The 12,165-nt window shown below is 44.5% G+C and overlaps 2 protein-coding genes across 2 annotated transcripts in view; one reads left to right on the plus strand and one right to left on the minus strand.

The window, feature by feature from the left end:
- LOC129327196 (zinc finger protein 883-like) overlaps positions 1-12,165 on the plus strand; it is a 61,168-nt gene that overhangs the window by 13,240 nt on the left and 35,763 nt on the right. The window lies entirely within an intron of this gene.
- On the minus strand, positions 401-9,753 carry LOC129327202 (zinc finger protein 665-like). The gene is made up of 5 exons (XM_054975686.1): positions 9,627-9,753; positions 7,728-7,807; positions 7,402-7,528; positions 3,891-3,986; positions 401-3,159 (listed from the first exon to the last, which is right to left on the minus strand). Exons 2-5 carry the CDS (start codon positions 7,788-7,790, stop codon positions 1,727-1,729), a joined length of 1,719 nt encoding a protein of 572 aa, XP_054831661.1. The 5' UTR covers positions 7,791-7,807; positions 9,627-9,753; the 3' UTR covers positions 401-1,726.

Raw genomic sequence — 12,165 nt, forward strand, 5'->3', positions numbered from 1 at the left:
AGAAGACTTCATGGGCCCCAGATATAATGTTCCCCTGTCCTGAGGGCACTGCAAGGACCAACCAAACAGCACATAACAGCATCCAAAACATCTACTCTCTGGCCCAGTATTCACTTACGGATTCTGTGAGACTTTGCAGGTAGTGTAATGCATTTATTTAGAGCCTTTTACAGCTACTGGACTCACATAATGTGCTACTGGTGTGACCTCTAAAGAACCCATTTTCCTTGAGTCACAGTGAGAAAGGCGGATTATCAATAATGAAAATAAATAAGACCGGAGTCCCATTTTGGGCAAATGTTGTTGTTAGAAAGGAAGAAGAGAAACAAAGTAAGACAAGGAAAGAAAACATGATGGTATGTATTTAACAACTTTAATAGTTGTATTTCCCACTTTCCCCTTTGTGAACAACTATCTGGAATGACTAATCCGCCTGGATCCGCTGTCTGTCCCTTCCTTTAACTTGGTCTTGAAAAACAATAAATATGGAGGAGTCTAGAAAACATTGTTAGCTATGCATTTTAGAACACACATACACCTAGTTAGTATGCTCGTTTGAAACTAATGAATTATGAAATGAGTAACTTTTAAAGTTAGGGAAGTGAGTCATCATCTCACGTGCCAGTTAGTGCAGCATCAAGGTGGAAAGTAACTTTCTTTTCGGGTCAAGGGACTTTTGCTGTTGCCACTTTCTTCTAGGCAGAATGTCAGTACTGTCACTGAGTGTGTCATGGAGGCGTCAATCTCTGGCCTGTGTTATTGTCATCATAGAAACATGAGATGGCAAGTTACGAAAAAACAACCTGGTTTGTAGAGTTTTCCTTTACTGGCTGGCTGGAAACGCTTAACATTTAGTAATAGTCTATCACAAAAATTTACGAGAGTCACTGAACAAGATCCCATTCTGCCCTGCCGTGAGTTCTGCTAGGTCCACTAGTAATGCTACCGCATCAGCTTTTATCCTCTGAGCTGGCGTAATTCACTTTCCAATTTTCCAATCTCCAAAGAAAAATGTCTGCTTTACAACTGTGGTCTTCAAAGGATGATATAGGGAACCTCAGCCTTGCCTAGCCTTTTCTTAAAACACTCTGTGGATTCTTAAAGCTGCACCAGGCCCAAGTATTGGAGGGTTTAGAGCCCTCCCTCAGTGTTTGTATGTACTTGGCGTATGTACTTGGCATCCCTCAGCAACATCATTCCAACTGCCTTAGTGGCTGGTGGGGGTGTGCAAGTGTCTAGTCCTATGCTGGTAGCAATTAAAAGATTTAATATTAACTGCCCACTGGCAGATATTTGAGACTAACAGAAGTGGTTTGACATAGGCCTGTCTCTGCATAGAAACCATATCCTTCATTGGAGGTCTCCCATCCAATTACTAACCAAGGCCAAACCTGCTTAGCTTGCAATATCCAATGACATCAGGCTTGCTTGGGCCATCCAAGTTAGGGCACTTTGCACTGACATGGAAGTATGAGAGTAACACGAGAATATTCATTAGGATAATCATCAGCCCTGTCCGTCTTTACAATCAGGTAAGCAAACAACACACAGACCGCGGGGGAAGTCTTATTAAAAAGATATACATCACCCTCAAAATCAGGTTTTAGTCCACATATTCTTCAAAGTACTTGCAATATTTAAATCTACTGTATGGAATACAGCTAATATTAGGAACCGAGATAAGAATCTATGTGGCCACAGATCTTTCCAAATGCTAAAATGGCTTCTAACCAGTGTGGATTCTTTGATGTCTAGTAAGGTTTGTGCTCTGAGTGAAACTCTTTCCACACACCAAACATTTATATGGTTTCTCCCCAGTGTGGATTCTTTGATGAGAAGTAAGGTGTGAGCTCACACTGAAGTTCCTTCCACATTCCAAGCATTTATATGGTTTCTCTCCAGTGTGAATTCTTTGATGGAGAGCAAGGCGTGAGTGGTCAGGGAAATACTTTCCACACTCTGAGCATTTATATGGTTTCTCACCTGTATGAATTCTTTGATGGGAAGTAAGGTTTGCACTTACGCTGAAGCTCCTTCCACACTCCAAGCATTTATATGGTTTTTCGCCTGTGTGGATTCTCTGATGTCTAATAGAGACTGTCCTACTGCTAAAACTTTTTCCACACTCTGAGCATTCATAGGGTTTCTCCCCTGTATGAATTCTTTGGTGGGCAGTAAGGCTTGAGCTCACACTGAAGCTTTTTCCACACTCCAAGCATTTATATGGTCTCTCCCCACTGTGGATACGTTGATGATAAGCAAAGCCTGAGCTATGACTGAAGCTCTTCCCACACTCTGAACATTTATACGGTTTTGCCCCTGTATGGATTCTTTGATGGTAAGCAAGGCTTGAGCTGTGACTGAAACTCTGTCCACACTCCAGACATTTATAAGGTTTCTCTCCCGTATGGATCCTTCGATGAGAAATTAGGCTTGAGCTCACACTAAAGCTCTGTCCACACTCCACACATTTATATGGTTTCTCCCCTGTATGGATCCTTTGATGGTACGCAAGGCCTGAGGTATGACTGAAACTTTTCCCACACTGTATGCATTTATATGGCTTCTCCCCTGTGTGGATTCTTTGATGGTAAGCAAGGCTTGAGCTGTGACTGAAACTCTGTCCACAGTCTGAACATTTATAAGGTTTCTCCCCTGTGTGGACTCTTTGATGGGAAGTAAGGCTGGAGCTCACACTGAAAGCTTGTCCACACTCCAAGCATTTGTATGGTTTCTCCCCTGTGTGAATTCTTTGATGATAAGCAAGGCCTGTGCTGTGATTGAAGCTCTTCCCACATTCTGTACATTTGTATGGTTTCTCCCCTGTGTGGATCCTTTGATGGGAAATTAGATTTGAAATCACACTGAAGCTCCTTCCACACTCTGAACAATTATATGGTTTCTCCTCCATGTGTAGTCTTTGATGGGAAATAAACCTTGGGGTCTGACCATGGTCAGAGCATTTCTCCCCTTTGTGTAGTCCTTCTTGGGAGCTAAAAGTTGATACAAAGACCTTGTTCCCATGATGGCCTTCCTCTTGTACTGGGACTTCATGGAAGTTAGCACTGTAAGAAGAAATGAATGTCTTTCTCCACTTCTGCTTTGTTTCAGTTTTCTTTTTCTGCTGTTCACCCTTTTCCTCCCATTCCATCACTTCACCTAGAGAAATAAAAAAGAGAAACCTGATGAGCGAGAAATGGATCCTCAGATCAGAGAACAAACCCAGATAATTGTTTTGGTGAATTATATAACAAAAAATTTTACGGAGAGGGCTCTACTCCTTAACAAATAGCCTCTGTTGATTGATATTAACTGGTACCAATTGTTGTTAGCATATTGTTTTTTGGGGTACTCTCCATGCACAAAGTCTTGGGTTCAGTTCTTGGCATCTCCTTATTAAAGGATCTCAAAAAATAGTTTTTGTAAGACTCCAACCAATACCTTCAAGAACCACTTCTCGTCTGAGAAGACAATATTAACCAAAATGGGATGCTGTAGTTATTTTTATGTTTAAATAAGTCCAGCAGTGCACAGACAATTCCTGCACAATTAAGATCCATTCTAGTATTATGCCCTCCATTTCCTAAAAAAGGAATCCCTCCACAAAGCATTCTGATAATCTTTTGAGCATCAAGTTTGTAATGTTTAGACAATTTAATTTCTGCCAGGAGAGCCAGAGCTTGTTGTACAAGACCTGATTCCCAGCATACAACTGAACAGCTACACACCAATCTCTGTTCTTCCTCAGAATTCAGCACAATGAAAGTTCTGCCCCCCATCCAGCTACTCCAAGAAATGTTTCAAACATCGAGAGAGTGACATTTCCATAGAATTGACATCTACCCTGAAGCCTCATAGCTTGGGATACGAGAATGTAATAGAGCAGCTACCTGGCTGTCTCTCTCCTTCCTCGGGGCCCAGGGCAAATTGATCGCTTCCTTCTTCCAACCAGTAGGTGAGACCAGCTTTGGGAAATATAAGTCCTGCTGCAGAAGGAGAAAAAAGCACCTCGTTCATCAGCCAAAATGGAGTTTACAACCAAGAAATCACAAAGAGATTGAGACTTGGGAGGGCACCTGTGAAAGAACTAGAAAAGATTTTTAAGCATAAGGAAGCACTGCTGAGGACCAAGATCAACGTAATTCATACTATAGTATTCCCCATTCCTATGTATGGATGTGACGGTCGGACAATGAAGAAAGCTGACAGGAAGAAAATGGATTCATTTGAAATGTGGTGTTGGAGGAGAGTTTTATGGAGGGCCAAAAAGACAAATAAGTGGGTTCTAGATCAAATCGAGCCTGAATTCTCCCTAGAAGCTAAAATGACAAAACTAAGGCTATCGTGCTTTGGTCACATCATGAGAAGACAAGACTCTCTGGAAAAGATAATAATGCTAGGAAAAGTGGAAGGCAGCAGGAAAAGAGGAGGGCCCAAAATGAGATGGCTTGACTCAATGACGAGAGCCACAGCCTTCAGTTTCCAAGACCCAAGTAACGCTGTCAACAATAGAACATTTTGGAAGTTGTTAATTCATGCTGGTTGTGGCGGAAAGTGTCATCAAGACATAGTCAGCTTATGGTGACTCCTGGTGGGGTTTTCAAGGCAAGAGACTAACAGAGGTGGTTTGCCATTGTTTGCCTCTGCATGGCCACCCTGGTTCTTTTTGGTCTCCCATCCAATAACTAATTAAGGCTGACCCACTTAGCTTCCGAGATCTGAAGAGATCGGGCTTGCCTAATTTATAGGGTTACCATAAGCGCAAAGTGACTCGACAGCACGTAACGCCCACAAAACATTTTATACTTTATACCAAATTAATGTATACTAAATTAATTTTGTATGAAGTATAAAATGTTTACTTAATTTATACTATATTTCCGAGAGACATTTTCAAAGATACAACATTTTAACAAGACAGTCAAAAGCCTTCTGGGAACGCCTCCCACCACCACCACCGCCGCCCCCCCCCCCCGGGTAAAAAACTGCTCTCCCTCTTCTCTATATTCATAGGTTATATTTAGCTGAGTTTGGGTTATTTTAAATAAATGTCATTCATTTGTAAAAAAGAAAAAAACGTTATTTGTCTCAGTCAGTGTACCTTTTTCATTCAGATATTGGCTATCAGAAACTCAGTTCCGATAATTAAATCCTGGCAGATAGGCAAATGGTCAGGGCTAAGCGAGGTTATGCTTTGATGGTAGATAACACGTGCCCAGTTTTCTGAGTAATTGGGAACTTTTTTTACATTTGGGGATTTAGTTGAAGTGCAGATGTACAAAAGGGAGGGGGGACCTGAAAGACTTGCTGGGGGTGGGGGAATCCTATCCTTTCATTTATTTATTTAAACATGTATATGCTGCCTTTCCTCCTAAATACAGCCTCCACGCCAGTGAACAACAGACTTTATAACATTTAAAACAGTATTTAAAACGTATATATAAATATTTAACAATGAAATAAAACATACAGACACAACCGGGGGGAGGGCCACTAACAGTTTACCAAAGGTATGCCAAACAAAACAAATAAGGTCTTTACCTGCTGGTGGAAGACAACGACAGAGGGAGACAGAGAGCTCTCCCTGGCAAGGGAGTTCCAAAGTTCTGGTGCCAAAACTGAAAAGGCCCTTCCTTGGGCTGCTACCTGTCTAGACACAGATCGCGGGGACTTCCGATGATGATGGCAGTGGACTGGCAGGTTCATTTAGGAGAAGGCAATATTTAAGGCATGCTGGTGCCAAGCCAAGAAGGGCTTTAGAGCACCCTGAATTCAGCCCTGATGCAAATGTGGAACCAATGGAGATGGAATAAGATTGGAGCGATATAGTCCCCATGATCTACTTCCGTTTACATTTGGGTCGAAGTGTTCCGTAACAACTTTCCCTCAGTAAACCAAGGCTCATTCTGGATCCCATGGAATGAGAGAGGCACCTGGGGCAATCGGGTCCACAGCCTGAGTCTTCTTCATATTCCATAGATCAACTAGGGCTGTAACGGGAATGCCAACCTTGCTGACCAGAACCTGCCCAAGATCAGAAAGGAACTCAGGACATACCATTGGAAGTGACAAATCAGAGGATTGTGGTATGATCATCAGGGTTTCATGTAACTGAGCTTATATTAGACAGCCACACCAAAAGATCCCCGAATTTCTTAATCATGTGAGACTATCTAATCTTTCTGAAAACAATTTGGTGAGATCCTTCACATTTTATTTTATCCTTTAGATCTAAAATAAGATAAGGAATGATATGTATGAATACCTGTTTCTGATATGTTTGTCATATGGAGCTGTTTTTTGTATCTTTGTGAGCCTTGTATTTTTGACTATTTCAAGACTGATTAGATTGCTTTTAAATAAAAGTCTTAAAAGACAAAAAAAAAAAAAGAACCTGCCCAAGAGACATCAGGAGCTCCTCTGGATCCATCAATCCCCTGCGACCGGCCATCTTAATTGTCATCTCACCCTTGTGGAAGTTCTGAGTATCTGTGAATGTAAATCTCCCTGGATAATGGTCTGTCCATGATATGGTCAGGGTGGAAAATCCCCCCCCCACTACCAAACCATCCCCTGAGAAAACCAAATCAAGTGTATGATCTGCTGTCTGCCTAAAACATTCTGGGATAGCCCCAAGGTTGTCACGGCAACCATGAAACCCTGAGCAACTCCGGTCAGGGCAGCCGCCACATGAAAATTGAAGTCCCCAAGGACAACAGACCTCGAGGTCCTCAACGCCAATTCCGAGATTGCCTCTGTCAGCTCAGGCAGGGAGACTGTTGGGTAGTAAACTGGAGGGTGGTATACCAACAAAATCCGAATTCTGTCCATACACTTAAAATTGAGTGTATGGATAACAAAGCACGTGATGAGTGCCACAGAGGCCATATAGGCCACAGCCACACACCGTCCCCACCCTCTGAGCCTAGGCTGAGGCTGTACAAAGAAGCCTTGGGGACAAAGCTGAGAAAGAGCCGGCCCCCATCACCAACCCAGGTCTCGGTGATACATACCGGGTCAGCCTGTGAACCGGAGAAACCAAAAGATTGGAACTTTTTTTTTAAAAAGACACACCCTGGAAATTTTGTTGGCCATTAAGGGGCTAGAGGACTCAAATGTTGCTCAAAAAAGAGAGAGTGAGCTAAATTGTTTCATTTCCAAGCAGATTCGATGAGTTCTTTAATGTTGTCTTCAGGGTTAGCTGAGCAAAATCCTTTGGCCCCTGGGGGAATATCGACTAATCCTTTTTACAAAAGGAAAAATAAATGAAGTGGTAAGGGAACAGAGTTTCGCTGCTGCCATTTTCAGCGAAGCCCTTGCAATGCCTTGCATCGATACAGACCAATGCCAAAAGCGATTCCTACTTTCCAAATTTATCAGTCGGTACAAAGGGAGGCATACCCAAAGAGGCCAGATTTCTGCTGTTCTCCTCCATGACTTCCCGGTGCAGGGCCCTTTGGCCCGGATCCAGCAGAGCCCATTCCTCCTCTGAGAAGAACACCGCCACATCCTCGAAGGTCACCAGACCCTGAAAGAAAAAGGGAACATTTTCTCCTTGCAAATCATCCAAAAAGAGTGTGCAGGCAAGGTGGCCGAGAGTTCTTCAGCAGACGCATTGAAACCATCCCTAGTGCATCTTTTTGGGTCCACAGAGCGGTGCTGGGGAAAGAGGCTCTTGGAGGAGTCCCCAGCCCTTCTCTGAAAGCATCGCCCCCCCACCCCCTTACCTGATTTGGTTGCACAGAGGTGGTTTCCATTCCACCACAATGGAAAGATTTAGAATGAAACATCAACGTCCTTCCACTACCTGCGAAGAAGACCAAACAGGTATTGTCTCATGCTTGCTGCCCATCCAAATTCAAGGCAGGGGTTATTACTTTTATGAGCTGCCTTCCTCATTCCCCCTGCCCCCCTCCACCAATGCAGCCCCCTCCCAAGGTCATCTAAAGAGGCCTTGCTTAGTATCTCTCTGATGATTGAGGTTAGATCTGAGAAGGTACAGAGGCACACCCTTGTTCTCTTGTGGGGATTCTCTAGAATACCAATTCTCTGCAGATTGTAGTGTCCTCGTAGCGGCCCTATGGGCCAGGCTGGTCTCTGATGAAGCCGCAAAATTCTGTTCTGACCCAATTTTAGTCTAGCTCTTTCATGCTCCTCTTTAGCTTTCTACATGTCGGTTTGCTTCAAAACCAAGCAGTGTAATAAATAAGAAGAATAAATTATTCTCAAAACAAATAGATTTCAATTGCGTCTGTGAAAACAGTCTCTTCTGGCACTGTCTGTTTGGCCCAATTCAGCGTGCCGGTTTGGACCCAGAAAGCCTTAACAGCGCTGAAATCACCAACAGCAGAGGTCGGGTGTCTGCAGTCTCCAAGGCTCAAAGAAGGAGCCATAGAAAGGCAACCCATGAATTTCCGGGGAGCAAGTAGGGTGCATAGGTTAGAATGTTGGACCCTTGACCCAAACTCCAAGCCAGCAAAGCAGAAGAATCTCTTTGCTCTGCTGCAAATTATTTTTTTAAGGACTGCCCAAATTGGTACGCGTTGGGGGTGTTGAACACGTGTCACTGTATTCTACTTGGTCGATTAAGGCCAGTCTGATCTACTCTCACTGGTAAGGTTTCTCCAGGGTCTCAGGCAGAGGTCTGTCATATCCCCTGCTTCCTGATCCTTTTTAGATGGCGATGCTGAGGACTGAACCCAGGATTTTCTGTAAGCCAAACAGAAGCTCCACCCCTGACTCTCCACCCCACCTTCTATGAACTGTGCAATCCTATGCAGAGCGACTCTTGTCTAAGCCCACTGAAATTAACTAGCTTAGAGAGCAGTAACTTTGTAAGACTTTAAATCTTACAAAGCCTGCAGAGGGTTCCTTACTTTGCAAAACAGACAGTGCAATCCTAAGAAGAGCCATGCCAGTCTATGCTCATTGAAGTCAATGGGCTTAGACTGGCGTAACTCTGTTTAGGATTGCACTGAGAGTGAACTTCTCACGCATGTGAAGCCACAGGAAAAGCAGGCGAAGGCCCAAGACCTGAGAAGAAGCTTGGGGGCGCCAGAAGGTCTTTCAGCTTGGGAGTTCCCACTTGGAAGTCTTCACCTGTTTTTATTTATTTTGCAGCATGCATTCCATCTCCGTCCCAGCAGGAGCGCTACTTTTGCCAATGTTAAAAATACTCCAGCGGCCTTAAAAAGGCAAGCAAATGTTCTTCACAAGGAAATGTCTTAATTTTTACAAGGCTTGGGTTTTTTTTGATGTTTTGGCTTTTTCACATTTCCATGGGTATGTACCTCTGAGATTCTTGGGGCCTTTGAAATTTTATTGTCAAATATTACTGTTCCAATGGTTAAGATTTTTGTTTTGTCTCAAAGCCACTGTGCCATACAGACGTCTCCAATACAGTGCGAAAATTAGAATGTCCTGCAATTATTGCCTGCCTATTTTCACTGAGACGCAAGGCAAATTACAGCACCTTTTTGCATTGCTTGTTAGCTGTCTCATTCTATTATCTTGCCTTGGCTCACATTCTGTTATCCCCCTTCAATCCCAGCTGGAAAGGCGGAGTTATAAACAAAGGAAACAAACAAATAAAATAATATTTGCTGAAAGCATTCCCCTACACTCACCGTAGTGTTTTCTACATGTGCAATACCATTTTCCTCATTGTTTAATAGATGTCTGATACCATTTCTGCAATTCTTCTCTGATAACATCACTTATTAAATTTCCCATCGTATGGATTGCATCGACCTACGCTCTGTAATCTGCCTTGAGTCCCTGCCAGAAAGGCATGGAATAAGGAATGTAAAATAAAAATAAATATATACATTAGCGCAAGACAGCAGCCCCCCCCCCTCTAAACAGAATAATCAATGCAATAAACCACTGCAGTCAAGATGGGTCACACAATGAAAGAACAATGGAATTTAAACAGCAAGGGCATTTAAACAGCAAGATTTCACAATTACAAAATAATGAGATAAAAACAGTATGACGCATTCAACAAACGATACCATCTGAAGGCGGAGGGAGGAAAACACCTGCCTCAAAACTTCGTGCAACGATCTGGCCCCTGGACTCCCCTCCCTTAGGATTCAGCTGCAGGCACCTCCAGGCTTTGCAGAAAGAAAGAAATTCCAGGGGGTGGGGACGGGGGAATCCCAAATACTGCCACTGTACGCCTTTTTTCCCCCGCCTCATCCCCTCCGGATCAGCGTCTGCTTTTTCTCGCCCCCCAACGCGATTTTAACTCGCCAAATGCATCTGGGATGGAGCGGGCGCTACCGTGGGAAAGACAAAAGCCATGTTCCCACAAGGGGGGGGGGGGGAGCGGCAGGAAGTGACCTCACAAAACACCGCCTCCCCTCACTGCACTTCTAGGAGCTGGGACTCTCTCACTTTAACCCGAAGGTTGACTCCCCTAACCACCGAAAACATTGCCCGACTTTGCACTCCTTGGAGGGGGGGCAGGGTTTCCAAAGAGGCAGCCGCGCTGGTGCACTTGTTGCATAATTTTATCCATCTGCCAGTCTTTTCATCCCCCCCTCCCAAACAAAATCAGGACTTTCACCCTCCTCTCTGCAAAGCCAGTGGGGACAGCATTTTTCTCCAAATAATAAACCGGTGCAGACAATGGGCAGGAGCAGGGCTTCAAGGGTGGTGGCCCCAGAGTCCAGCTTCAGAACGTGCTCTCCCCCTCCCCTTCCCCCCACACAAGGCATCACATATCTTGGCAAACCAATGAGCGTCTGATTTTCTATTAGCAAAGTTTGGGTCTGGACTTTGTTTTTCTTGCCTATGCGCTTGAGCACACATGAACATAGCTGCTGATAGCGAATCAGACTCTTGGTCCTCTAGTAGTGAAACAGTATTTGGTGAAACAGCAGGAGCAGGATATTTGGGTCTTTCTCCTCATTATGCTGGAGTGGAAAAAGCCTCTTTGCACCTGACGAAGAGAACAGTGGTTCTCGAAAGCTTGTGCTACAGTAAAGTTGGTTAGTCTTAAAGATGCTACTGGACTCTTTACTGTTTTGGTCCACTAGTGAAACAGCACCTGGTCCACTAAGGCCTGTATTGTCTGCTCAGCCTGGCAGAAGCTCTCTCAGGTCCCATCACCTGGTCCTCTTAACTGGGGATGCTGGAGAATTGAACCCGGGACTTTTGAGCTCTGGGCAGATGTTCTACCACTGCTTAATAATAGTTGCTAGAAAGGAATAAATTGTGTATATGTATATCTGTGTGGAGACACACACACTTAATACACATTCATGTTCCAGCTTCTTATATTAAAATATTGGATACCTCTTTTTTAATTATTGTGGCTCACAATTTTGGAAGAATGGACGATGCATGAGGGGTGCCACATAACCTTCCAGTAAGAGGATCCTAAATGGGAGAGAGCCACAGCGGATATCTTTCTATGCTCCCTCCAAATTATAAACACGTAAGTGGAGGGAAGAGAGGCTTCTCTGGACACCTTAAATGAAGGAGATAGGCAAGGAAGGAAGTGAACGCTGTGAGGCTCAGGACACTGAGGGCTTTAAAAGAGGGAATCAACCCCTGGAATAGAGCCAACAAGTTAAAAAGAATAAAACACTTGTTTCCTTTTGTGTCTCTCACAGGCAGTGGAAGGGCAGCAGAAGCAGGATGTATTGTCGAAGGCTTTCATGGCCGGAGAACGAGGGTTGTTGTGGGTTTTCCGGGCTGTATTGCCGTGGTCTTGGCATTGTAGTTCCTGACGTTTCGCCAGCAGCTGTGGCTGGCATCTTCAGAGGTGTAGCACCAAAAGACAGAGATCTCTCAGTGTCACAGTGTGGAAAAGATGTTGGCAGGTCATTTATATCTACTCAGGAGGGGTGGGGTTGAGCTGAGTCATCCTGTAAGAGTTTCCCAGGCTGGAGGCGGGGCGGGGGGCCTCGGGGGGAGCGGCGCAGCCGCGACCCCCGGGGGCCCGGCTGTCTTTGTCCTTTGTCCTTTGTCCTTTGTCCTCGTCCTCGTCCTCGTCCTCGTCCTCGTCCTCGTCCTCGTCCTCGTCCTCGTCCTCGTCCTCGTCCTCGTCCTCGTCCTCGTCTTCGTCTTCGTGGCGGGGGAGGGGGAGGGGGAGGGGAGGGGGAGGGGGAGGGGGAGTTTTATTTTTGGCAACCTCTTCTACATGCAAAACTTTTT

The sequence above is a fragment of the Eublepharis macularius genome, chromosome 4 (genome assembly GCF_028583425.1).
Source record: "Eublepharis macularius isolate TG4126 chromosome 4, MPM_Emac_v1.0, whole genome shotgun sequence".
Classification (NCBI taxonomy): domain Eukaryota; kingdom Metazoa; phylum Chordata; class Lepidosauria; order Squamata; family Eublepharidae; genus Eublepharis; species Eublepharis macularius.